This window comes from Staurois parvus, unplaced genomic scaffold (assembly GCF_062004578.1).
Source record: "Staurois parvus isolate SC_StPar_1 unplaced genomic scaffold, SC_StPar_1.0 ptg001599l, whole genome shotgun sequence".
NCBI lineage: Eukaryota > Metazoa > Chordata > Amphibia > Anura > Ranidae > Staurois > Staurois parvus.
In genome coordinates, this window is record NW_028319395.1 from 190,743 (window position 1) to 218,369 (window position 27,627).

Below are 27,627 nucleotides of genomic sequence, written 5' to 3' on the forward strand. Positions count from 1 at the left end.
TATCTATCTATCTATCTATCTATCTATCTATCTATCATCTATCTATCTACTCATCTTCTTTCATTCTATCTCTTTCTAATTATCTCAGTTATGGCCTCGCTATCAATGATAGATAGACCTCTAGTCTTGGTGGATTGTGAATGGTGTTATCTAGTTGAGGTGCTCCTAATTATCTATCTAATTTATTATCTATCTATCTATCTATCTATCTATTATCTATCTATCTATTATCTATCTATCTATTATCTATCTATCTTACCTAGACCTCCAGCCATGGTGAGTATCTAGTTAGAGGTTCTCCTAGTTATCTATCTAATTATCTTGGTTCTTGGCTTCCTTATCAATGATAACTAGACCTCCAACCTTGGCGAATTGTTGGTTGAGTATCTGGTTGTGGGGTGTCCTAGTCTATCTATCTATCTATCTATCTATCTATCTATCTATCTATCTATCTATCTATATCTCAGTATCTCGGTGTAGGTAATGGCAGGAAGATTTTCCTGTTTCCCGATTGCTCTGTCAGGGTTTTCGGAAGCTGCACCTCCCTCCTCATTAATGGTGCCATAGTAGAAGGTCGGATTAGGTTTAATAGAGCGTGGAGTCTTTTCTAGAACATTACAGGGGATGTGGAGGGATAAAGGTGGTTTTAGGGACATTTACAGGCTAGGCGTGTGGCAGGAGTTCTTGTCTCTGTAGAAAATCTGTAAAGCCTTCAATATGGCGCTCCGTAATCCTGAGATTGTCTCCTGAGCCGGGACAGCTGCCGGTGAAAAGTGACAGAGACCGGGGCAGGGATGGCGACACGTCTGTGTAGAAGAAGAGTGACAAATCGAAGCCCATCGTTGTCCTACCTGCCCCCTGAGGAATGTAGTCCTAGTTGTGCTCCTGGAAATGTCATGATACAGGTTTTATTCAGATTTGTTTGGAATAGAAAGGGGCGAGAACTGCTGTCAGGTTTTCATTGCTGTCTGAGACCCCTCTGGAGAGATTCACCATTGTCACCTTCACCTCTACGGGGGTCCAGAGTGACCCTGAGTGTCCAGTATTCTAGTCCTAATCTCTAGCCAAAATGGCCTCCTAATAGCTGGGAGCATGCAATGAGATATTTTATAGATACTGAAGATATGAAGGAACAGAGGAACCCAAATACTAACCATATCCCTAATGCCGACTGTACCCTTAATGATAACTAGAACCCCAATCTCAACTGTAACCCCATCCTTACCTCCAATGGTAGTCCTCGCTCTAGTCCTCACCCTGACTCCAATGCTTACCCTATCCTTAAATCTAATCCGATCCCTAACCCTAATGTTCACCCTATCCTTAACTGTCAGGCTCCGCCCAACGGGATCTCTAGTGGTCCACGGCACGGGGTCTCCCAGGACGCGGAGTCTAAGTCCCAGTCTGCCTTTTCACCAGGGCCCCTGATGGTGGGGATGGACTTGGTGCAAGACTGAAACCAGGTCGCGTCCCTGGGCACCCCCGGCGGTGGCAGAGGGGTCCCGCTGAGGGTATGTGCCCGGGTAGAGCCTGCTGTGAAGGGGATGACAGATCCCGATCCGAGCGGGATGGATAGGATGACAGATCCTGATCCGAGCGGGATGGATGGGCAGCTATCAGGAGTAGGCGAGGTCAGACTAGCCGGGTCGGTATTGTGCGGGCAGCGTGGTACGGGGGAGTAAGCGGAGAATGGTCGGGGTCACAAGCCAGGTTCAGCAGGTAGCGGGCAGCGCGGTGCAGGAGGTCAGGCAGAAGGATGGTCAGGGACGAGCCAGGGTCAGAGCAGGAGAAGGTCAGCAAAAACAGGACAGGCAGAGTTTGGCAACAAGAAGCGTACTTACAGGAACAGGAACGAGACCTTGCGGCAACTTGGAGATGCACAGGCAGCTTTAAATAGGGCGCCCTGCTCTCCCATTGGTGCGGCCGCGATCGCTACTGCGCATGCGCGGCCGCCGCGATCGCCGAGGATTCTGCGCTCGCCGGCTGGGACGGATCGGCGGTCTGCGCATGCGCGCGCCGCCGAGGACCCGGGATCCCTGACATTGCCCCCCCCCTACGGGCAACCTCCGGATGCCCAACCGACCCCTACTCAACGGCTGGTTCCGAAAAAATTCCCGCACAAGCCTTGGGGCGTGCACATTTTGGGCCGGCTCCCATGAATTCTCCTCTGCCCCATATCCTTTCCATTTAACCAGAAACTGAGTTTGGCCTCCCCTCTTCCTGCAATCTAAGATAGCTTCAACTTCAAATTCCTCCTCCCCATCCACGTCTACTGCCTCCGGTGGCTTAGACCTTCGATCCGGGAAGGGGTCTGGAGTTGCCGGTTTCAACAGGGACACATGGAAGACCGGATGAACCTTCATAGATTCGAGCAGTGCCAGCTCGTATGCCACCTCGTTGACCTTACGTTTGACCCGGAAAGGCCCCAAGAACTTGGGAGCCAATTTCTTTGAAGGGCAGGACATTTTTAAATTTGCGGTGGACAACCAAACCTGGTCCTCTGGCCGCAAACTCAATTCCCCTCTTCTCTTCCTATCAAACGCCCTCTTGTTGTCATCCTGGGCCTTTGCCATTGCTTCCTGCAATACCTTGCTATTGGTTGACAGAAAGGTCAACATATCCTGCGTGGCTGGGACTGCGACCTCTGGGATTAGATCTGGCAGGAATACAGGGTGGAACCCATAGTTTGCGAAAAACGGGGACTGTCTAGTAGCAGAGTGACTCGCATTATTATATGCGAATTCCGCAAGCGGCAGGAGAGTAACCCAGTCATCTTGGAGGAAGGTGGTATAGCACCTGAGGTACTGCTCTAGGGTCTGGTTTGTACGCTCCGTCTGGCCATTGGTCTGTGGGTGATAAGCAGAAGAGAACGATAACTTAATCCCCAGGGTTTCACATAGAGCTTTCCAGAACCTGGACGTAAACTGAACCCCTCTGTCAGATACAATGTCCCTGGGAATTCCGTGGAGTCTTACCACTTCCTTAATAAACACACGTGCTGTTTCAAGGGCCGTAGGTGTGTCCTTTAAGGGTACAAAATGGGCCATCTTGGACAGGCGGTCCACAATCACGAAGATTGCTGTGTGGTCCTGAGAAGGTGGAAGTTCCACGATAAAGTCAATGGAAATCATGGTCCATGGCCTGTCGGGAATGGGTAATGGGCGCAAGAGACCCCAAGCTTTATTCCTAGTGGGTTTGTTTCTCTGACACACGGGACAGGTTTTAATGTAGGTTTCGCACTCCCTGGCCATATTAGGCCACCAGAAAGTACGCTGCAGCAGCTCCAAGGTCTTACGTACCCCGAAGTGCCCGGCCAGCGGGTGATCGTGGCAGTATCCTAATACCAATGTACGGGCCTCCTTAGGGACCACAATCTGATCCTCCTTCCAAAAAAGTCCTTCCCTATTTAGTAAGGGAACCCCAGGTGGACCTTGCATTCCTACGGACGCGGTCTGCAGTTGAGAATGGAGCTCCGATTGGAGGACTAGGAAATTTCCTGGGGACAGGATAGTGTCTGGCTTGGGGTTCTCTTCGGGATCCCCAAACATGCGGGAGAGCGCGTCTGGTTTTGTGTTCTTGGACCCTGGCCTATAGGTTATATGGAAAAAGAACCGTGAAAAGAACAGCGCCCACCTGGCTTGACGTGGCCTCAGACGTTTAGCTGTCCTCAGATACTCTAGGTTCTTATGATCCGTAAAAATCAATATTGGGTGTACCGCCCCTTCTAACAAGTATCTCCATTCCTCTAGTGCCACCTTAATCGCCAAGAGCTCCCGATCCCCGATATCATAATTCCTTTCCGCAGGAGTCAGTTTCCTGGAGAAGAAAGCCACTGGGTGCATGAGTTCTTTGATGCCCTTCCTCTGGGACAGGATCGCCCCGACCGCATTCTCGAATGCGTCCACCTCCAAGATATATGGCAAGGACGAATCAGGGTGGCTCAGAATAGGAGCCGCCGTAAACAATTCCTTCAAGGCTTCGAAAGCCCTCTGTGCCTCGGGTGTCCATTGAAAGCGAACCCCCTGCCTGGTCAGCTGGGTGATTGGGGACACTAGGCCCGAAAAGTTCTTAATGAACTTTCTGTAGAAATTCGCGAAGCCGATGAAGCGTTGGACCGCTTTCTTATCGGCGGGGGCTGGCCAATCTAAAATGGCCGAAACCTTTTGAGGATCCATGGCTATTCCCGTGGGAGAGATGGTTAGACCCAGAAACGAAATGCTACTCTGTTCAAAGCAGCACTTGTCTGCCTTGGCATATAAGCTGTGTTGGCGGAGCCGTTCTAACACGCGCCTCACGTGACCTCTATGGTCCTCCAAGGTTGGGGAAAAGACAAGGATATCGTCCAGGTATACAATGACGAAGATATCTAGGTAGTCCCTGAACACATCGTTTATGAAATGTTGGAAGGTGGCAGGGGCGTTGCATAGGCCGAAGGGCATAACCAAGTATTCAAAGTGTCCGAATCTGGTACGGAATGCTGTCTTCCACTCGTCCCCCTCTCTGATACGAACTAAATTATAGGCACCTCTCAAGTCTAGTTTAGTGAAGACAGATGCTGACTTCAGCCTCTGAAACAGCTCGGGGACTAGTGGCAGCGGGTAACGGTTTTTTACTGTGACCTTATTCAAGTCCCGGTAATCTACGCAGGGCCGGAGGGACTTGTCTTTTTTCTCCACAAAGAAAATGCCCGCCCCGGCTGGTGACGTGGAGGGTCTAATAAACCCCTTATGGAGGTTTTCATCTATATACTCCTTTAGTACCCCTAACTCCCGCTCAGATAAGGGGAATATCCGCCCAAATGGGATTTCCGACCCCGGGAGGAGATCAATTGGGCAGTCATAAGCTCGGTGCGGAGGGAGAATGTCCGCCCCCCGCTTGCTAAACACGTCCAGAAAATTATGGTAAACTGACGGAATGACTTGCGCCAGCTCTGCATCTGTCTCCAGACACAACAAAGTCGGTGGAATCGGGGAGATCTTAGGGAGGCAATGCTGCTGGCAGTATGGGGAGAGGAACTGCATAGAACCCGCCTTCCAGTCCACCTGGGGATTATGGGCTCGTAACCACGGGAGCCCCAAAATAATTGGAAATAGTGGGGATGCTATGGCGTCCAACCGAAGGAGTTCTTCATGATGGGTCGATATGGTAGTACGGATAGGTGGGGTCTCGTGGTCCACCACCCCTGACTTAATACGTGATCCATCTGCTAGAAAAATATTCAATCCCACCTCCTTGGTTTGTAGGGGAATTTGTTGCTGAACTGCAAAGTCTAAATCAATGAAGCAACTACACGCCCCAGAATCCACAATAGCCGTGGTCACCACTGTTCTCCCCGGCAGCTGAAGTGACACAGGTACCGCCAGATAGCTAGTATTGCCCACACTGTTAGAAGTGACTGTAGAGAAAACAGCGGAACACTTACCCCTCTTGGCTGGACAGGTACGTACCATATGGCCTGCTCCCCCACAGTAGAGGCAGAGATGGTTGGCAAGACGCCTCTGGCGTTCCTCAGGCGTAAGTGTCGGTAGGATCCTTCCCGATGGCCCGGTCTCGGGTGAATCCATGGCAACCTGATTCTGGCCTGCCGGCTGTAACTGGGTAGAGGCCTGAGGGGGTGTTCCAGTTGATCCTTGTCCTTGGTTGCATCTTCCCTGCCTGTGCTCCCGTAACCGGCGGTCAATTCGAATAGTCAAAGCTATCAAGGCCTCCAAAGTGCTAGGTACGTCTATTCGGGCCAATTCGTCCTTCAGGGGTTCAGCTAACCCTACGCGGAACTGGTGGTGCAGAGCCGCCTCGTTCCATTGGCAGTCACTATGCCAACGCCTGAATTCGGCGGCATAGTCCTCCACTGTCCGGTGACCCTGCCTGAGTGTATATAGGGCCCTCTCGGCCGTTGCGGTGCGCAGCGGGTCGTCATACAAGAGGGCCATAGCCTCAAAAAATACCGTCACTGACTGCAATAGTGGGTCTCGCTTCTCTCGGAGACGGTGGGCCCAGTCTTGGGGTCCCCCCTGTAGTAGGGAAATAATGAACCCTACCCTCACTGATTCGGAGGAAAAGGTCTGAGGCTGGAGGTCAAAGTATAACTGACAGGAGTTACGAAAGGCCCTGAATCTACTTCGGTCTCCGGAAAAACGTTCCGGTGTGGGGACACGGGGTTCTGGTGCGGGTAACAACCCCGGAGTCTTCCTAATGGGTTCCCCAGACCCCCTGGTAGGGGTAGCTAAGGTCTGCGTGCGTCTGTCCAATACCGTATAACCTTCCTGTAGGCCCCTAATTCCCAGTGTAAGGGTCTCCATCTGTCGACAGATGTCGTCCAGAGGGGAAGTTCCCCTTCCAGGCTCAGTCATGGCCACAAGGTACTGTCAGGCTCCGCCCAACGGGATCTCTAGTGGTCCACGGCACGGGGTCCCCCAGGACGCGGAGTCTAAGTCCCAGTCTGCCTTTTCACCAGGGCCCCTGATGGTGGGGATGGACTTGGTGCAAGACTGAAACCAGGTCGCGTCCCTGGGCACCCCCGGCGGTGGCAGAGGGGTCCCGCTGAGGGTATGTGCCCGGGTAGAGCCTGCTGTGAAGGGGATGACAGATCCCGATCCGAGCGGGATGGATAGGATGACAGATCCTGATCCGAGCGGGATGGATGGGCAGCTATCAGGAGTAGGCGAGGTCAGACTAGCCGGGTCGGTATTGTGCGGGCAGCGTGGTACAGGGGGAGTAAGCGGAGAATGGTCAGGGTCACAAGCCAGGTTCAGCAGGTAGCGGGCAGCGCGGTGCAGGAGGTCAGGCAGAAGGATGGTCAGGGACGAGCCAGGGTCAGAGCAGGAGAAGGTCAGCAAAAACAGGACAGGCAGAGTTTGGCAACAAGAAGCGTACTTACAGGAACAGGAACGAGACCTTGCGGCAACTTGGAGATGCACAGGGCAGCTTTAAATAGGGCGCCCTGCTCTCCCATTGGTGCGGCCGCGATCGCTACTGCGCATGCGCGGCCGCCGCGATCGCCGAGGATTCTGCGCTCGCCGGCTGGGACGGATCGGCGGTCTGCGCATGCGCGCGCCGCTGAGGACCCGGGATCCCTGACATTAACCCTTATGCTTACACTATCCCTAATGTTGACCCTAGTCCTAATTCTGACCCTTTCCCTAATTCTTATGTTAACCCCATCCCTAACCCTAATGCTGACCCCATCTTCAATCTTAATGTTAACCCCATCCCTACCCCAAATGTTGATCCTTACCTTAACCCTAATGCTGACCCCATCCCTATCCCTAATGCTGACCCTATTCCTAACCCTAATGCTGACCCCATCCCTATCCCTAACGCTGACCTCATCCCTATCCCTAACGCTGACCCCATCCCTATCCCTAATGCTGGCCCCATCCCTATCCCTAATGCTGACCCCATCCCTATCCCTAACGCCTACCCCATCCCTATCCCTACTGCTGACCCCATCCCTATCCCTAATGCTGACCTCATCCCTATCCCTAATGCTGACCTCATCCCTATCCCTAATGCTGACCTCATCCCTATCCCTATTGCTGACCCCATCCCTATCCCTATTGCTGACCTCATCCCTATAACTAATGCTGACCTTATCCCTATCCCAAACGCTGACCCCATCCCTATCCATAATGCTGACCTCATCCCTATCCCTAACGCTGACCTCATCCCTATCCCTAACGCTTACCTCATCCCTATCCCTAATGCTGACCCCATCCCTATCCCTAACGCTGACCTCATCCCTATCCCTAACGCTGACCTCATCCCTATCCCTAATGCTGACCCCATCCCTATCCCTAACGCTGACCTCATCCCTATCCCTAATGCTGACCCCATCCCTATCCCTAATGCTGGCCCCATCCCTATCCCTAATGCTGACCCCATCCCTATCCCTAACGCTTACCCCATCCCTATCCCTAACGCTGACCCCATCCCTATCCCTAATGCTGACCTCATCCCTATCCCTAACGCTGACCCCATCCCTATCCCTAATGCTGACCCCATCCCTATCCCTAATGCTGACCTCATCCCTATCCCTAACGCTGACCCCATCCCTATCCCTAATGCTGACCCCATCCCTATCCCTAACGCTGACCTCATCCCTATCCCTAACGCTGACCCCATCCCTATCCCTAACGCTGACCCCATCCCTATCCCTAATGCTGACCTCATCCCTATCCCTAACGCTGACCTCATCCCTATCCCTAACGCTGACCCCATCCCTATCCCTAATGCTGACCCCATCCCTATCCCTAACGCTGACCTCATCCCTATCCCTAACGCTGACCCCATCCCTATCCCTAATGCTGACCCCATCCCTATCCCTAACGCTGACCTCATCCCTATCCCTAACGCTGACCCCATCCCTATCCCTAACGCTGACCTCATCCCTATCCCTAACGCTGACCCCATCCCTATCCCTAATGCTGACCCCATCCCTATCCCTAACGCTGACCCCATCCCTATCCCTAACGCTGACCCCATTTCTATCCCTAACGCTGACCCCATCCCTATCCCTAACGCTGACCTCATCCCTATCCCTAACGCTGACCCCATCCATCCAAGCCTAACCCATGCTAGAAAACAAAGCCATTTGATTTTTTTTCATAAGAACCTGTAATCTAAGCAGCCACACGTTTAAATTTGCAGCAATTTCCTATAAAATTTTGGTAAATTTGCATTCGGTGAGATGACTACATTCCACGTTGTCACCTCTCTTTGTCTGCCAAGAAAAACGACAGAAGTACCTATAGAATCTTTTCCCCCTTCGCATGATTTTCAATGAGAATGGTGTGTGGGGATTGTTGTGATCGAGTCGTCGGATGGAAATGTCGGCACCTTCTCACAGAACTTCATAAATGATAGATGATAATAATGGCGCAGGGTGTTCTAGACACACCAGATATAATGGGTTGATTAGGGCCGCAGCTTAGGTGACCGCTGAGAGTCTTCTCAGAGGACATCAAAGGTCCAATCAATGATGTGACCATCCCAAACCGATCAAACAGCACGAGATGACGGGACAATTGGTGACAACAGGCAAAGGCGTCATAACAAGCTGTTCCCTCCCGTCTTTCATGCTGTGTGACGGACTCTAATAGGGACATCATTACATTCTATTGTGTGAAGATCCGGAAGGATCCCGGAGATGAGCCGGAGGAGAGGCGGATAACCCCTCTGATCCCAGGCATCTTCACAGGGCAGAAACTAGGATAAACTATCAGAAGTATGGAGGACATTCTGTATTTCTGGTATCTCAGAGCGGATCATTCACGGGAGGAGCTCAGAGAGAACCAGAAGAAGGAAAGAGAGAGAAAAAAGAGGTGTGGGGGGGGGGGGAGCAGAGGGAAGGAAAAGAAGGAAAGAAAGAGAAAAAAGAGGTGGGGGGGGCAGAGGGAAGGAAAGGGAAGGTACATAAGGAAATGAAAAGAAAAAGGAAAGGAATGAGGAAAGAAAAGGAATGAGGAAAGGAACAAGGAAAGGAAAGGAAAGGAACGAGGAAAGGAAAGGAACGAGGAAAGGAAAGGAACGAGGAAAGGAAAGGAAAGGAATGAGGAAAGGAAGAAGGAAAGGAAAGGAACGAGGAAAGGAAAGGAACGAGGAAAGGAAGAAGGAAAGGAAAGGAACGAGGAAAGGAACAAGGAAAGGAACAAGGAAAGGAAAGGAAAGGAACGAGGAAAGGAAAGGAACGTGGAAAGGAAAGGAACGAGGAAAGGAAAGGAAAGGAATGAGGAAAGGAAGAAGGAAAGGAAAGGAACGAGGAAAGGAAAGGAACGAGGAAAGGAACAAGGAAAGGAAAGGAAAGGAAAGGAACGAGGAAAGGAACGAGGAAAGGAAAGGAACGAGGAAAGGAAGGAGGAAAGGAATGAGGAAAGGAAAGGAAAGGAAGGAGGAAAGGAAAGGAAAGGAAGGAGGAAAGGAACGAGGAAAGGAAAGGAAGGCGGAAAGGAAAGGAATGAGGAAAGGAAAGGAAAGGAAGGAGGAAAGGAACAAGGAAAGGAAAGGAAAGGAAGGTGGAAAGGAAAGGAATGAGGAAAGGAAAGGAAAAGAAGGAGGAAAGGAAAGGAAGGAGGAAAGGAACGAGGAAAGGAAAGGAAAGGAAGGCGGAAAGGAAAGGAATGAGGAAAGGAAAGGAAAGGAAGGAGGAAAGGAAAGGAAGGAGTATAGGAACGAGGAAAGGAAAGGAAGGCGAAAAGGAAAGGAAAGGAATGAGGAAAGGAACGAGAAAAGGAAAGGAAAGGAAGGGGGAAAGGAAAGGAACAAGGAAAAGAAAGGAAAGAAACGAGGAAAGGAAAGGAACGAGGAAAGGAAAGAGGAAAGGAAAGGAACGAGGAAAGGAAAGGAATGAGGAAAGGAGCGAGGAAAGGAAAGGAAGGCGGAAAGGAAAGGAATGAGGAAAGGAAAGGAAGGAGGAAAGGAACGAGGAAAGGAAAGGAAAGGAAGGTGGAAAGGAAAGGAATGAGGAAAGGAAAGGAAGGAGGAAAGGAAAGGAAGGAGGAAAGGAACGAGGAAAGGAAAGGAAGGCGGAAAGGAAAGGAATGAGGAAAGGAAAGGAAAGGAAGGAGGAAAGGAAAGGAAGGAGGATAGGAACGAGGAAAGGAAAGAAAGGCGAAAAGGAAAGGAATGAGGAAAGGAACGAGAAAAGGAAAGGAAAGGAAGGGGGAAAGGAAAGGAACGAGGAAAAGAAAGGAAAGGAACGAGGAAAGGAAAGGAACGAGGAAAGGAGCGAGGAAAGGAAAGGAACGAGGAAAGGAAAGGAACGAGGAAAGGAGCGAGGAAAGGAAAGGAACGAGGAAAGGAAAGGAACGAGGAAAGGAAAGGAACGAGGAAAGGAAAGGAACGAGGAAAGAAAAGGAAAGGAACGAGAAAAGGAAACGAATGAGGAAAGGAAAGGAACGAGGAAAGGAAAGGAACGAGGAAAGGAAAGGAAAGGAAAGGAAGGGAAAGGAAGGGAAAAGAAAAGAAAAAGGAAATGAACAAGGAAAGGAAAAAGGAAAGGAAAGGAAAGGAAAAGAGGAAAGGAAAGAAAGGGAAAGGAGAAAGGAAAGTAAAAAAGAAAAGAAAATGGAAAAGAAGAAGGAAAGTAAAGAAAAAAGGAAAGGGAAAGGAAAGGAACCTATTTAATGACTGGCCAGGAATCCCTGTGACATCATTGACCTAATATGGTCCTATCCATATTTTTCAAAGATGTCACCCGGGAGACTCCGCCCCTTTGTTTATATCAGATATCATTCATCGGAGTTGTCGATGGTCAGCCAGGTTTTCCTTTCAGCAGGTTGGTGGGCATTGTTCACTGTGGCTGACATGATCTGCAGTGCTGGATGGTATGATATACTATAAATGGAAATTGTTGGGCCATTTTTAAAGGACTTATCAAAAATATTAAAAACCGTTACTCTTTCACATGGGGGGTATCTGGGGGCCCCATCATTGTTAAAGTGGGCTTCCAGATTCTAATAAGCCCCCGCTCGCAGACCCCCACAACCTCCAGACCAGGGTTGTGGAGAAGAGGCCCTTGCCCTCATCAACGTGGGGACAAGGTTCATTGGAAGGATAGTCACTCCCTGGCAAGGTACCCTGCATATGTTGAAGGCATGTGGCCTGGTATGGTTCGGGGGGGTGTATAGTTGGGTAAAGGACTGGAGTTTTGGAGGGAACCCCACTCATTTATTTCTTGACTTCTAGCACTTTTAATTTGTTTGTTATGGACCCCCCTTGACATCCATACTGGATCTTCATCAAGGATAAGGGTCTGGCATGTACTTTTCGGGGCAACCCTAAACCATTTTTGTTTGTGGGACCCCCTATTAAAATCTATACTAGATCCTCGTTTAGGATAAGGGTCTGGTATAGATGAAGGGAATCCTCCGCCAAATGGAGACTTTCTCTATTTGTATGTTTAGTACATGTCCCCCAGGGCAATGCCCAGCCCCCCCCCCTAATGCCATCTCTTTGACGATCCCTTGCCTATTAACCTAGAAATAGGCCAAAACCGAATTTTAACCTTTGGGCTCCCATTGACTTCAATGGGGCTCAGATTCGGAACCCAAACTTCTGTAATATTCGTGGAATCCAAGAGTGTTCGGCCAGAACTGAATTTTAACCTTTGGGCTCCCATTGACTTCAGTAGGGCTTGGATTTGGCACCAGAACTTCTGTAATATTCGTGGAATCCAGGAACGTTAGGCCAGAACTGGATTTAAATCTTTGGGCCCTCATTGACTTCAATGGGGCTCAGATTCAGCACCAGAACTTCAGTAAGTAGTATTCGTGGAATCCAAGAACGTTAGGCCAGAACTGAATTGTAACCTATGGGCTCCCACTGACGTTAGGCCAGAACTGAATTGTAACCTTTGGGCTCCCATGGACTTCAATGGGGCTCGGATTTGGTACCAGAACTTCTGTAATATCTTTGTGGAATCCAGGAACGTTAGACCAGAACTGAATTTTAACCTTTGGGCTCCCATGGACTTCAATGGGGATCAGATTCAGCACCAGAACTTCTGTAATATTCATGGAATCCAGGAACGTTAGGAGAGAACTGAATTTTAACCTTTGGGCTTCCACTGATGTTAGGCCAGAACTGAATTTTAACCTTTGGGCTCCCATGGACTTCAATGGGGCTCAGATTCTGGACCCGAAATTCTGTAATATCTTCGTGGAATCCAGGAACGTTAGACCAGAACTGAATTGTAACCTTTGGGCTCCCATGGACTTCAACGGGGCCTGGATTCAGCACCAGAACTTCAGTAGTATTTGTGGAATCCAGGAACATTAGACCAGAACTGAATTTTAACCTTTGGGCTCCCATGGACTTCAGCGGGGCCTGGATTCAGCACCAGAACTTCAGTAGTATTCGTGGAATCCAAGAACGTTAGGAGAGAACTGAATTTTAACCTTTGGGCTTCCACTGATGTTAGGCCAGAACTGAATTTTAACCTTTGGGCTCCCATGGACTTCAATGGGGCTCAGATTCTGGACCCGAAATTCTGTAATATCTTCGTGGAATCCAGGAACGTTAGGCCACAACTGAATTTTAACCTTTGGCATCCCATGGACTTCAGGGGGGCTCGGATTCAGCACCCGAACTTCAGTAATATTCATGGAATCCAAGAACTTTAGGCCAGAACTGAATTTTAACCTTTGGGCTCCCATGGACTTCAGCGGGGCCTGGATTCAGCACCAGAACTTCAGTAGTATTCGTGGAATCCAAGAACGTTAGGAGAGAACTGAATTTTAACCTTTGGGCTTCCACTGATGTTAGGCCAGAACTGAATTTTAACCTTTGGGCTCCCATGGACTTCAATGGGGCTCAGATTCTGGACCCGAAATTCTGTAATATCTTCGTGGAATCCAGGAACGTTAGGCCACAACTGAATTGTAACCTTTGGGCTCCCATGACCTTCAACGGGGCTCAGATTCAGTACCAGAACTTCTGTAATATTCATGGAATCCAGGAACGTTCGGCTCATCCATAACTAACCCCCCATCTAGGTGACACTACACTCTATATATAGAAGATGATTCTGAACCCCATTAAGTGACCCAAAAGAAAAAAAAGGAAAACAAAGTATCATGACGGACTTCGTGTGACTCACTTGTGTACAAACATCCGTCATACATACCTGAGCTGCCATTAGGCCGCGGTCTACAGAACGCACCATCAGCCGCATTCCTGGGCAGCGTTACGCCGCTTACGACTCACAATTAAGGAACACGAAGTATTATGTCGATGCAAAAACACGAAGAAAGGAATGAACACAGAATGGAAGTCATTGGATTGCGGATCCATTGTTCAGGGATTTCCACGCATTTATTTCTAAGATGACTTTAATTGCCATGTGACTGATAATGACGGAGTCGTTGCTGAAGAGGGATTTAGGAAAGCTCCGTCTCGTAATGGGAAGGATAAATGTTTTACGGAATGCTGGTCTCCCGGCTGGCCGTAAGTGAAAACTCCAGCTACACCGCGCTGCAAAAGTCTTAGGCAGGTGTGACGCCGTAAACGAAGAACGCTTTCGGAAATCGAAACGTTAATCGTTTAATTTTTTACAAAAATGGAAATCCAAATCCAATCAATATTGGGCGTGACCGCCCTTTGCCTTCTTCTAGGTCAAAGGAACTGGGCAGGTAAGGCGTTCCAAACATGGAGAACCTCTCAGATAGGCTCCATAATGGGGAGATCAGGGCTCTGTGGGGGCCACACCATCACTTCCACGGCTCCTTGTTCTTCTTAATGACATTGGCTGGATGTTTGGGGGTGGTTGTCCTGCTGCAGAATAAATTTCTTGCGAAGCCTTTATAAACAGGCCCCAGGGAACTCAACAGGTTGGAAGATGTTGACCAACGTTCTGGAGACCTTGCCCTACCGATCTGTGGCGTCAGCCAGTTGCTTGGGACACAAATGATTTTTTTGGGACATTGAACGTGTTCGTACGCCTCACAGAATACATTTGGGGCCAATCACACGCCGATGGAGCAGCATCTGCCTGTATTTCTCACCATTGATCCTGACCGAACCTCCATTCCTCCAGGAATCTCCACTATGCTTCACAGTTGGTCGCAGACACTCTTTGTACCGCTCTCCAGCCCATCCGTCAACAAGCTGCCTCCTGCTACAGCCAAATATTTCAAATTTTGACTCCTTTTTTCTGTCATAGGAGGAGGGTGGAAATAATTGGAAGGAGTTTAGGATTTTTACCATCGATAGACGTTTTAATAATATTTATCGATATTGTTATATTGGGGTATTTATCAAAGCTAAAGGTAACCCAAGTCATACACACACGGGGGGCGACTTCTTCTAGAAACCTCTCTGAAGGAGGCTACAAGTGGCCTCCAATGAACCTCACTTGGCCTATAATGGATCCCTACAGGAGGTTTTGTAGGAAATACGAGAGGTCTTCAAAAAGAGGTAAAAAAAGTGAGGAAACATGTTGAAGGACCCTCGTATAAAAACAACAATTAATATTTGAGGTGTTTTTGTTAGAGATACAGTCACCGGAACGTACATATTTGATATCATGTTCAAAAAGTTCCTCGTAGATCTGAGGGTCCTCCGTACACTTCTTGGCAATCCACATTTTCCTATCGGTAAAGTTTTGGACCAGATGGAAGAAATGGGTGGGGGGAGTTTGCTTCAATCAGTCAGGATGGAAGGACGATAAAGGATGACATCACAATTGTTCTCAGTTTTTTAAACCAAATAAAGCGATTACTCCGCTCATTCATTCCATTTCCATTCATTTCAACCGAGGTCGAAGGAACCCAACATTTCAACCAAGGTTGAAGGAACCCAGCATTTCAACCAAGGTTGAAGGAACCCAACATTTCAACCAAGGTCGAAGGAACCCAACATTTCAACCGAGGTCGAAGGAACCCAACATTTCAAGCAAGGTCGAAGGAACCCAACATTTCAACCAAGGTCGAAGGAACCCAACATTTCAACCAAGGTCGAAGGAATCCAATATTTCAACCAAGGTTGAAGGAACCCAACATTTCAACCAAGGTCGAAGGAACCCAACATTTCAAGCAAGGTCGAAGGAACCCAACATTTCAACCAAGGTCGAAGGAACCCAACATTTCAACCAAGGTCGAAGGAACCCAACATTTCAACCAAGGTCGAAGGAACCCAGCATTTCAACCAAGGTCAAAGGAACCCAGCATTTCAACCAAGGTTGAAGGAAGCCAACATTTCAACCAAGGTTGAAGGAAACCAACAGGAACTATTCAACAGATCATCGATGACGTGATTTATCCAAGAGTTCCTGCTGGGTTCCTTTGACCTTGGTTGAAAGGAAAAACTTTTGGCTAATTTTTTTTAGAGAGGAACTCCAAATTTTAACAATTTTTAAAATTCCATCCCATCCTTTGAACCAAAGGGAAGCAGATCATCATGTTTTTTTTTTTTTTACATTTTGTATATATATACATATATATATACATATATATATATATATATATATATATATATATATATCTATCTCAAAAATATAAAATAGATATCTAATAAAAGAAAATTATCCCTACAGACCTGGCCCAGAAATTAATATATATATTATAAATATATATATATATATATATATATATATATATATATATATATATATATATATATAAAATAAATATAGAAAATAGATATCTAATAAAAGAAAATTATCCCTACAGGCCTGGCCCAGAAGTTAATGTGTGTTCCTAAATGAATGCAATGACAATAAAAACAATAAAAATAAATAATATGACATATAAAATATACAAAGAAATTATTATAAAAATTGTATGGGGTATATATGGGGTCCAATAGTTCCTGCTGGGTTCCTTTGACCTTGGTTGAAAGGAAAAACTTTCAGCTCACTTTTAGAGAGGAACTACAAATTTTACCAATTTTTAAAATCCCATCCCATCCTTTGAACCGCAGGGGAGCAGATCATCATGTTTTTGTTTTTTTTTACATGTCGTATATTTATATATATCGCAAAAGTATAAAATAGATATCCAATAAAAGAAAATTATCCCTACAGACCTGGCCCAGAAATTAATGTGTATTTCTAAATAATGCAATATAAATAAATTAAATGGTGTATAAAATATACAAATAAATTATTATAAAAATGGTATGGGGTATATATGACATCTTATTGGCATAAATATTTTAAATGTAATAAAATTGAATATTTTAAATGTAATAAAATGTGACCTTATCTACGAGGTATAAAAAAAAAAATGCAAATAAACTACTCTAAGTGTTTGTTGGCTTTTCATCGCAGTAAGTTTCCATTTTTACTTTATTTTAATTTTTAATATTTTGGTTTATAATCGCCTATTTATATATTTTTATGAATTTATTTTATAAATATTTTAGATATTTATTTTATATTTTTCCACGACTCTTTTCCAGTTCGGAGAACTGGATGTCGGCAAGTTCTCTGATGGTTTTATGAAGTTTTCCCAAAGGACCGGGGTGCTTACAGTCACTGGTTCTTACACTGAAGGGCTGGGGGCCCGGAGGAGCTATCTGTTGGGCACCACTGTTGAGATGGGGTGTCCCGGGTTGACTGCGGCCAGTTGGAGGCAGGGTTGCTGTTGGAAACAATGGAGCCCCATACAGCCAACCTGACAGCCCTCCCCCCAGGTTGACTGAGAGGCCAGTTGGAGGCAGGGTTGCCGTTGGAAACAATGGAGCCTCATGCAGCCAACCTGACAGCCCCCTCCCCTGGGTTGACTGCGGCCAGTTGGAGGCAGGGTTGCTGTTGGAAACAATGGAGCCCCATGCAGTCAACCTGACAGGGCCCTCCCCCCAGGTTGACTGCAGCCAGTTGGAGGCAGGGTTGCTGACGGAAACAATGGAGCCCCATGCAGTCAACCTGACAGGGCACCCCCCCAGGTTGACTGCAGCCAGTTGGAGGCAGGGTTGCTGACGGAAACAATGGAGCCCCATGCAGCCAACCTGACAGCCCTTCCCCCCTGGAGCCCCATGCAGCCAACCTGACAGCCCTTCCCCCCCGGGTTGACTGAGAGGCCAGTTGGAGGCAGGGTTGCTGTTGAAAACAATGGAGCCCCATGCAGCCAACCTGACAGCCCTTCCCCCCGGGTTGACTGAGAGGCCAGTTGGAGGCAGGGTTGCTGTTGGAAACAATGGAGCCCCATGCAGCAAACCTGACAGCCCCCCCCCAGGTTGACTGCAGCCAGTTGGAGGCAGGGTTGCTGTTGGAAACAATGGAGCCCCATGCAGCCAACCTGAAAGCCCCCCCCGGGTTGACTGAGGCCAGTTGGAAGCAGGGTTGCTGTTGAAAACAACGGAGCCCCATACAGCCAACCTGACAGCCCCCCCAGGTTGACTGCGGCCAGTTGGAGGCAGGGTTGCCGTTGGAAACAATGGAGCCTCATGCAGCCAACCTGACAGCCCCCTCCCCTGGGTTGACTACGGCCAGTTGGAGGCAGGGTTGCTGTTGGAAACAATGGAGCCCCATGCAGTCAACCTGACAGGGCACCCCCCCAGGTTGACTGCAGCCAGTTGGAGGCAGGGTTGCTGACGGAAACAATGGAGCCCCATGCAGCCAACCTGACAGCCCTTCCCCCCTGGAGCCCCATGCAGCCAACCTGACAGCCCTTCCCCCCCGGGTTGACTGAGAGGCCAGTTGGAGGCAGGGTTGCTGTTGGAAACAATGAAGCCCCATGCAGCCAACCTGACAGCCCTTCCCCCCGGGTTGACTGAGAGGCCAGTTGGAGGCAGGGTTGCTGTTGGAAACAATGGAGCCCCATGCAGCCAACCTGACAGCCCCCCCCAGGTTGACTGCAGCCAGTTGGAGGCAGGGTTGCTGTTGGAAACAATGGAGCCCCATGCAGCCAACCTGACAGCCCCCCCCCGGGTTGACTGAGGCCAGTTGGAAGCAGGGTTGCTGTTGGAAACAATGGAGCCCCATGCAGCCAACCTGACAGCCCCCCCCGGGTTGACTGAGGCCAGTTGGAAGCAGGGTTGCTGTTGAAAACAACGGAGCCCCATACAGCCAACCTGACAGCCCCCCCAGGTTGACTGCGGCCAGTTGGAGGCAGGGTTGCCGTTGGAAACAATGGAGCCTCATGCAGCCAACCTGACAGCCCCCTCCCCTGGGTTGACTACGGCCAGTTGGAGGCAGGGTTGCTGTTGGAAACAATGGAGCCCCATGCAGTCAACCTGACAGGGCACCCCCCCAGGTTGACTGCAGCCAGTTGGAGGCAGGGTTGCTGATGGAAACAATGGAGCCCCATGCAGCCAACCTGACAGCCCTTCCCCCCTGGAGCCCCATGCAGCCAACCTGACAGCCCTTCCCCCCCGGGTTGACTGAGAGGCCAGTTGGAGGCAGGGTTGCTGTTGGAAACAATGGAGCCCCATGCAGCCAACCTGACAGCCCCCCCCCCGGGTTGACTGAGGCCAGTTGGAAGCAGGGTTGCTGTTGAAAACAACGGAGCCCCATACAGCCAACCTGACAGCCCCCCCAGGTTGACTGCGGCCAGTTGGAGGCAGGGTTGCCATTGGAAACAATGGAGCCTCATGCAGCCAACCTGACAGCCCCCTCCCCTGGGTTGACTGCGGCCAGTTGGAGGCAGGGTTGCTGTTGGAAACAATGGAGCCCCATGCAGTCAACCTGACAGGGCACCCCCCCAGGTTGACTGCAGCCAGTTGGAGGCAGGGTTGCTGACGGAAACAATGGAGCCCCATGCAGCCAACCTGACAGCCCTTCCCCCCCGGGTTGACTGAGAGGCCAGTTGGAGGCAGGGTTGCTGTTGGAAACAATGAAGCCCCATGCAGCCAACCTGACAGCCCCCCCCCCCCCCCCCAGGTTGACTGCAGTCAATTGGAGGCAGGGTTGCTGTTGAAAGCAATGGAGCCCCATGCAGCCAACCTGACAGCCCCCCCCAGGTTGACTGCAGCCAGTTGGAGGCAGGATTGCTGTTGGAAACAATGGAGCCCCATGCAACCAACCTGACAGCCCTTCCCCCCGGGTTGACTGAGAGGCCAGTTGGAGGCAGGGTTGCTGTTGGAAACAATGGAGCCCCATGCAGCCAACCTGACAGACCCCCCCCCCCCAAAAAAAAAAAAAACAACCCAGTTGTGAATGAACACAGTGAGTGAGTGGTACTAATCACTCATTGTGTTCATTCAGGAAAGGAAGGTGCTGGTAAATGTGCCATATGTACCAGACCCTTCCCCCACTCTCCATCCTGAAGGTTCCTATTGTGTGCTTCAAGCTGCTGGTGGGAAGAAGAGGAGGAAAGCCAACAGCACTGCGGGGTGGGGGGACTGGGAAGCAGGGGGAAGGGCATGGTGCACAGGGAGGGTGATGGGTGTGGGAAACCTGGATGATGGGTGTGGGAATCCTGGATGATGGGTGTGGGAATCCTCAAACCGATCCCGTTTGGCTCTCTCTCCAGTCGAGGAAAACCAGAAGGAAGGACAGGAGAAGATGCTGGCTTTCAGCTGCTTCAGAGAGAGCCATACAGGGGATCAGTTCCAGTAATTGCCCCCATCACTGCCCACATCCAAGTCACCCATCTGCCTGGGGCACCCTACTGGCCTGGTCCCTGTACAGGAGGACTGGTGGCACCCCCTTATCCATGGCCCTGGCTGGACGTAGAGTGGGCTTCTCTTGTGAAGGCCCCGGGAACTCAACAGGTTGGAAGATGTTGACCAACGTTCTGGAGACCTTGCCCTCCCGATCTGTGGAGTCGGCCAGTTGCTCGGGACACAAATTATTTTTTCGGGACATTGAACGTGTTCGTGCACAGTTGCAAAACATAATTCTGTCAGGTCCCTCCCTCTGATCCCTTAACCCGTATTCATTTACAAGTGTTTTTTTTGCCGTATAATTAAGGCGCTGAGTCTTTAGTAATATGAAAACTCCATACAACCCGATGCCTTAACGAGACAACTAATTCCCAACCCGAAGGCAAAGAGGCCTCCAAAAGTCCAAAGCTTTGTCAAGGCCAGAGGGACTTTATCTTGACACCCACCCCGACCTCCGTTCCTCACGTCCTTGGCCTGTTGGATGTAGGGGGTAAGGGTTAATGTGGAAGCCTCCTTCTCCGTATTGAGAAGAAATTCAGAAACGCATTCTTTAGTCATTATGAACCTCGCAGATTGACAGATGGTAATTTCAGTAATTAAGCTTTAATTTCTGTTCACTCCTCGGCTGTTTTCCATCTTTAGCCGAGCTTGTTAACCTTTAAATCACTAGTAAGGACTTAAGGAGGCATTTATGAAGAACGTCACGGCTTAGGTTGATTGGGTAGTAATGGATGAACAGGGAATGGTGGGTTTAGGTTCGGTGAAGGTGGCTACTAAACGTAGGGAGGCATTTATGAAGAACATCACGGCTTTAGTTGATTGGGCAGTAATGGGCGAACAGGGAATGGTGGGTTTAGGTTCGGTGAAGGTGGCTACTAAACATAGGGAGGCATTTATGAAGAACATCACGGCTTTAGTTGATTGGGCAGTAATGGGCGAACAGGGAATGGTGGGTTTAGGTTCGGTAAAGGTGGCTGCTAAACGTAGGGAGGTATTTATGAAGACCGTCACGGCTTTAGTTGATTGGGTAGTAATGGGCGAATAGGGAATGGTGGGTTTAGGTTCGATGAAGGTCCCTGCTATACTTGGGGAGGTGTTTATGAAGAACATCACGGCTTAGGTTGATTGGGTAGTAATGGGCAATCAGGGAATGGTGGGTTTAGGTTCGGTGAAGGTGGCTGCTAAACTTAGGGAGGTGTTTATGAAGACCGTCACGGCTTTAGTTGATTGGGTAGTAATGGGTGAACAGGGAATGGTGGGTTTAGGTTCGGTGAAGGTGCCTGCTAAACATAGGGAGGTGTTTATGAAGAACATCACGGCTTTAGTTGATTGGGTAGTAATGGACGAACAGGGAATGGTGGGTTTAGGTTCGGTGAAGGTGGCTGCTAAACTTAGGGAGGTATTTATGAAGAACGTCACGGCTTTAGTTGATTGGGTAGTAATGGGCGAAAAGGGAATGGTGGGTTTAGGTTCGATGAAGGTCCCTGCTATACTTGGGGAGGTGTTTATGAAGAACGTCACGGCTTAGTTGATTGGGTAGTAATGGGCGAACAGGGAATGGTGGGTTTAGGTTCGGTGAAGGTGGCTGCTAAACTTGGGAAGGTGTTTATGAAGAACATCACAGCTTAGGTTGATTGGGTAGTGATGGGCGCACAGGGAATGGTGGGTTTAGGTTCCGTAAAGGTGGCTACTGAACGTAGGGAGGTGTTTATGAAGAACATCACGGCTTTAGTTGATTGGGTAGTGATGGGCGAACAGGGAATGGTGGGTTTAGGTTCGGTGAAGGTGGCTACTAAACATAGGGAGGTGTTTATGAAGAACATCACGGCTTTAGTTGATTGGGTAGTGATGGGCGAACAGGGAATGGTGGGTTTAGGTTGGGTGAAGGTGGCTGCTAAACGTAGGGAGGTGTTTATGAAGAACGTCACGGCTTTAGTTGATTGGGTAGTAATGGGTGAACAGGGAATGGTGGGTTTAGGTTCTATGAAGGTGCCTGCTAAACTTGGGGAGGTGTTTATGAAGAACGTCATGGCTTAGTTGATTGGGTAGTAATGGGCGAACAGGGAATGGTGGGTTTAGGTTCGGTGAAAGTGGCTGCTAAACTTAGGGAGGTGTTTATGAAGAACGTCATGGCTTAGTTGATTGGGTAGTAATGGGCGAACAGGGAATGGTGGGTTTAGGTTCGGTGAAGGTGGCTGCTAAACTTGGGAAGGTGTTTATGAAGAACATCACAGCTTAGGTTGATTGGGTAGTGATGGGCGCACAGGGAATGGTGGGTTTAGGTTCCGTAAAGGTGGCTACTGAACGTAGGGAGGTGTTTATGAAGAACATCATGGCTTTAATTGATTGGGTAGTAATGGGTGAACAGGGAATGGTGGGTTTAGGTTCTATGAAGGTGCCTGCTAAACTTGGAGAGGTGTTTATGAAGAACGTCACGGCTGACTCAGTTGACTGGGTAGTAATGGGTAATCAGGGAATGGTGGGTTTAGGTTCGGTGAAGGTGGCTTCTAAACGTAGGGAGGTATTTATGAAGAACGTCACGGCTGACTCAGTTGACTGGGAAGTAATGGGCAATCAGGGAATGGTGGGTTTAGGTTCAGTGAAGGTGGCTACTGAACTTGGGGAGGTGTTTATGAAGAACATCACGGCTTTAGTTGATTGGGTAGTGATGGGCGAACAGAGAATGGTGGGTTTAGGTTCGGTGAAGGTGGCTGCTCAACCAATCTTCAAAAAATTGTAGGTTAAACTTGGCGATTCTACATGGCAAGAGTCAGTCCACCCGAAAAGGGGGCCGGATAGGCTGTGTCCACCATTGGCTGCTTGTATTTTCTTTTTGGGGCTCAAAAGATAATCCTTAGGATATGCTACAGCAAATGGAGAAGGGGAGCCATGATGAGGAGGTTCGCGAATTTTTTGAATATCTACAGAATTTGGCTACACCCACCCTGCCATCTCCAGCAGTATCCTTTGTCCCCCCGTGGTTCGTTTGGCACCCAACTTGTGGTCTTAATGTTCGTGCTGTCTTCTGCAAAATAAAAATACATGGAGATCCAAGCAGGTAGAGTGGGAACCCCTTGAAATGTCCACGTTTAGGTGCTTAGCCCAAAGGCCTCAAGATTACAGAGCGCCCCCCCCCCCCCCCCCCCCGGAAATAGAAGAGATTGTTTGTTTGTGATGTTTTATTCGATTTATGTGTGAACTCGGATTCATAAAATTCAATCGTTTGAACTTTTCTGTTAAAAAAAATAAAGGGGGACCTGACCAGAAGAGGACACTGACCGCCAGTGAGAGGGGCGCTGACCACCAACATAATGGGTCACTCACAGCTGCCCACCAGCATAAGAAGGAGCTCATCACTGACCACCAACATAGATCACTCATCACTGACCACCAACATATTGGGTCAGAAGAGGGCTTGCCTGGATTTGTCTTGATAGACCTTTCAATTCAACATAAGGACTGACCAGCAATGTAGGAAATCACTCACTGACCACCAATATAAGGGATCACTCATCACTGACCACCAATATAAGGGATCACTCATCACTGACCACCAATATAAGGGATCACTCATCACTGACCACCAATATAAGGGATCACTCATCACTGACCACCAATATAAGGGATCACTCATCACTGACCACCAACACAGATCACTCATCACTGACCACCAACACAGATCACTCATCACTGACCACCAACATAGATCACTCATCACTGACCACCAACATAAGGGATCACTCATCACTGACCACCAACATAGATCACTCATCCCTGACCACCAACATAAGGGATCACTCATCACTGACCACCAACATAAGGGATCACTCATCACTGACCACCAACACAAGGGATCACTCACCATAGACCACCAACATAAGAGATCACTCATCACTGACCACCAACATAAGGGATCACTCACCATAGACCACCAACATAAGAGATCACTCATCACTGACCACCAACATAAGGGATCACTCATCATAGACCACCAACATAAGAGATCACTCATCACTGACCACCAACATAAGGGATCACTCACCATAGACCACCAACATAAGAGATCACTCATCACTGACCACCAACATAAGGGATCACTCACCATAGACCACCAACATAAGGGATCACACATCACTGACCACCAACATAAGGGATCACTCATCACTGACCACCAACATAAGGGATCACACATCACTGACTTGGATTCCTCCAATAGGAGCTGGATTTTATGTTTGGGCAAAGCAATACATGGGCCAGCTTGCTGAAGCAGCTTTCCATGCCACCCCAACCCTGATCTGGTGACTTGTCTTCACACCACCAAGAAGGTCTTTGCTGTCCCACATGCTGTACCTTCACAACTCATTGAAGAATAAGATATACATGAAATGTTGATGAATTCATATTCATTATTGGGTTCTACTCATGTTCTGTGCTTCTCATAGCACCTCAGACAACCCTCTGCTGACATCCTTCACACCACCAAGAAGATCTTTTTCGTCCCAGAAGCTGTACCTTCACAGCTCATTGAAGATTGGTTTGTGGCTCTCATAGCACCTCAGACAACCCCTCCATTGAAACCCAACAAGTCATCGCAGAGGTTTAACAATCCATGAAATGGTAACATTGTGTTATGATTAGGGTCCTACGGTGGCGCCAATAAAAGCCAGTTCCTCCCAGTGCCATCACATCTAGCGTCGAAGGTCCAAAGAGAAAGATGGGTGGCTGTGCTTGGACTCCTATTATGCGCTTGAGAGGATGAAAATTAGATGCTTGTGCCTTGACGTAGGCCTACCACCCATAGAACTGTAGAAAATAAAAGGCACCAAAACACCTTCAGGTAAAACCTCACACTTTACTGAAGATCCATCAAGACGTAAAAAGAATCGGTTCCTACAGTAAGAACGGACTCGTTTCTGCCATGTGGGCCTTAGTCATGAGTCTGAAACGTGTCACTGCTTACTGTAGGAACCAATTCTTTTTACGTCTTGATGGATCTTCAGTAAAGTGCGGGATTTTACCTGATGGTGTTTTGGTGCCTTCATGGGTGATAGGCCTACGTCAAGGCACAAACATCTGATTTTCATCCTCTCAAGTGCATAATAGGAGTCCAAGCACAGCCACCCATCTTTCTCTTTGGACCTTCTACAGTAGATGTGATGGCACTGGGAGGAACTGGCCTTTACTGGCGCCACCGTAGAACCCTAATCATAACACAATGTTACGATTTCATGGATTGTTAAACCTCTGCGATGACTTGTTGGGATTCAGTGGAGGGGTTGTCTGAGGTGTTATGAGAACCACAAACCAATCTTCAATGAGTTGTGAAGGTACAGCATCTGGGACGAAAAAGATCTTCTTGGTGGTGTGAAGGATGTCAACAGAGGGTTGTCTGAGGTGCTATGAGAAGAACATGGGCAGAACTCAATAATGAATATGAATTTATTAACATTTCATGTATATCTTATTCTTCTTCAATGAGTTGTGAAGGTACAGCATCTGGGACAGCAAAAACCTTCTTGGTGGTGTGAAGACAAGTCACTAGATCAGGGTTGGGGTGGCATGGAAAGATGCTTCAGCAAGCTGGCCCATGTATTGCTTTGGCCCAAAAACAAAATGCAGCTCTTATTGGAGGAATCCAAGTCATTTTCCTGGCCAGTTTGGCAATATAATTCCTCTATCCTGGTCCGTGTCTTTGCCAAGACCTCCTCCAAGTCAAGGAGACCATGTCCTACTCCTAAAGGTCTTGGTGGTATGAAGGATGTCAACAGAGGGTTGTCTGAGGTGCTATGAGAAGCACAGAACATGGGCAGAACCCAATAATGAATATGAATTTATTAACATTTCATGTATATCTTATACTTCAATGAGTTGTGAAGGTACAGCATCTGGGACAGCAAAGACCTTCTTGGTGGTGTGAAGACAAGTCACCAGATCAGGGTTGGGGTGGCATGGAAAGATGCTTCAGCAAGCTGGCCCATGTATTGCTTTGGCCCAAACACAACATCTAGCTCTCATTGAAGGAATCCAAGTCATTTTCCTGGCCAGGTTGGCAATATAATTCCTTTATCCTGGTCCGTGTCTTTGCCAAGGCCTTCTCCAAGTCAAGGAAACCGTGTCCTGCTCCTAAAGGTGCCTTCCACCAGATCAGGGTTGGGGTGGCATGGAAAGCTGCTTCAGCAAGCTGGCCCATGTATTGCTTTGGCCCAAACACAACATCCAGCTCTCATTGAAGGAATCCAAGTCATTTTCCTGGCCAGTTTGGCAATATAATTCCTCTATCCTGGTCTGTCTTTGCCAAGACCTCCTCCAAGTCAAGGAAACCGTGTTCTGCTCCTGAAGGTCTTGGTGGTGTGAAGGATGTCAACAGAGGGTTGTCTGAGGTGCTATGAGAGCGAGATTTTTACCTGAAGGCGTTTTGGCGCCGGACCTCCTATAGAAGGTCTAAGGTCTGACCGCAAGGAAAGATTTGAGGCAGTAGACCCTCTACAACCTCTGATGGCATGGAAGGCCCACCACGCTCACCCCAGCATCTACACCAAATTAGGTCACCAGACGGATCTCGGGAGCAGCGATTATCTTCGGTTAAGAAGGAAGAAGTCATATATGAAGATAACGATGTGATTTGGTAAGGTTGCCGCGCTCCCTATCATTTCCTAAGTACGGGTTCCCGGTAATTATTGCTCCTCGGGATCGCAGCGGGAGAGGCCACGCCAGAAGAAGAGATTGTTCCTCCCGCAGTGTGCCCCACCTTCCATAATTCATAATCATTCTGCAAAGTATGTCTTTAATTTGGGTGTCCCTCCTGAACCCTGGCCAAGCCTCGGTGCCCGTGGCTTCATTAGATGTAATTGACAGCCTGGAGTAGATGGAATGTGTCCGGACCGCATGCTTCTGGTCCTGATAGCAGATATTACCTAACCAGCCAATGGCGGCCCATCATGGAATGTGGTCCAAGGAAAGGAGACCACCTAGTGTTGGGTTAGAATCATTGCAGCACTGCTGCCCAAGTGACTGTGGGGGACATTAGAGTGTAAGCTCCTCTGGTACAGAGACTGATGGGACTGTGGGGGAGGGGACATTAGAGTGTAAGCTCCTCCGGTGCAGAGACTGATGTGACTGTGGGGGAGGGGACATTAGAGCGTAAGCTCCTCTGTACGGAGACTGATGGGACTGTGGGGGAGGGGACATTAGAGTGTAAACTCCTCTGGTGCAGAGACTGATGTGACTGCGGGGGAGGGGACATTAGAGCGTAAGCTCCTCTGTACGGAGACTGATGGGACTGTGGGGGGAGGGGACATTAGAATGTAAGCTCCTCTGGTACAGAGACTGATGGGACTGCAGGGGAGGGGACATTAGAGCGTAAGCTCCTCTGTACAGAGAGTGATGGGACTGTGGGGGGGGTGGGCATTAGAGTGTAAGCTCCTCTGGTACAGAGAATGATGTGACTGTGGGGGAGGGGACATTAGAGTGTAAGCTCCTCTGTACAGAGACTGATGTGACTGTGGGGGAGGGGACGTTAGAGTGTAAGCTCCTCTGGTACAGAGACTGATGTAACTGTGGGGGAGGGGACGTTAGAGCGTAAGCTCC

At 48.8% G+C, this 27,627-nt stretch overlaps 1 protein-coding gene across 1 annotated transcript; it reads right to left on the minus strand.

Moving 5' to 3' along the window:
* Nucleotides 1-656: 656 nt before the first annotated feature.
* Nucleotides 657-12,463, minus strand: LOC149435136 (uncharacterized). The gene is made up of 4 exons (XM_089662979.1): nucleotides 12,324-12,463; nucleotides 7,949-8,027; nucleotides 7,301-7,588; nucleotides 657-806 (listed from the first exon to the last, which is right to left on the minus strand). The coding sequence occupies exons 1-4, from the start codon at nucleotides 12,461-12,463 to the stop codon at nucleotides 657-659; spliced, it is 657 nt and encodes a 218-aa protein (XP_089519105.1).
* Nucleotides 12,464-27,627: the final 15,164 nt, after the last annotated feature.

What these genes read in the sequence shown, in the direction of transcription:
- LOC149435136 (XM_089662979.1), bottom strand. Translation starts at nt 12,463, where the DNA reads ATGGGAGCCCAAAGGTTAAAATTCAGTTCTGGTCTAACGTTCCTGGAT. An exon ending in CAATTCAGTTCTGGCCTAAC is followed by an intron (nt 8,028 to 12,323) that starts GTCAGTGGGAGC and finishes CGTTAGGGATAG; the next exon opens with GGATGAGGTCAGCATTAGGG. An exon ending in GCGTTAGGGATAGGGATGAG is followed by an intron (nt 7,589 to 7,948) that starts GTCAGCATTAGG and finishes GATAGGGATAAG; the next exon opens with GTCAGCATTAGTTATAGGGA.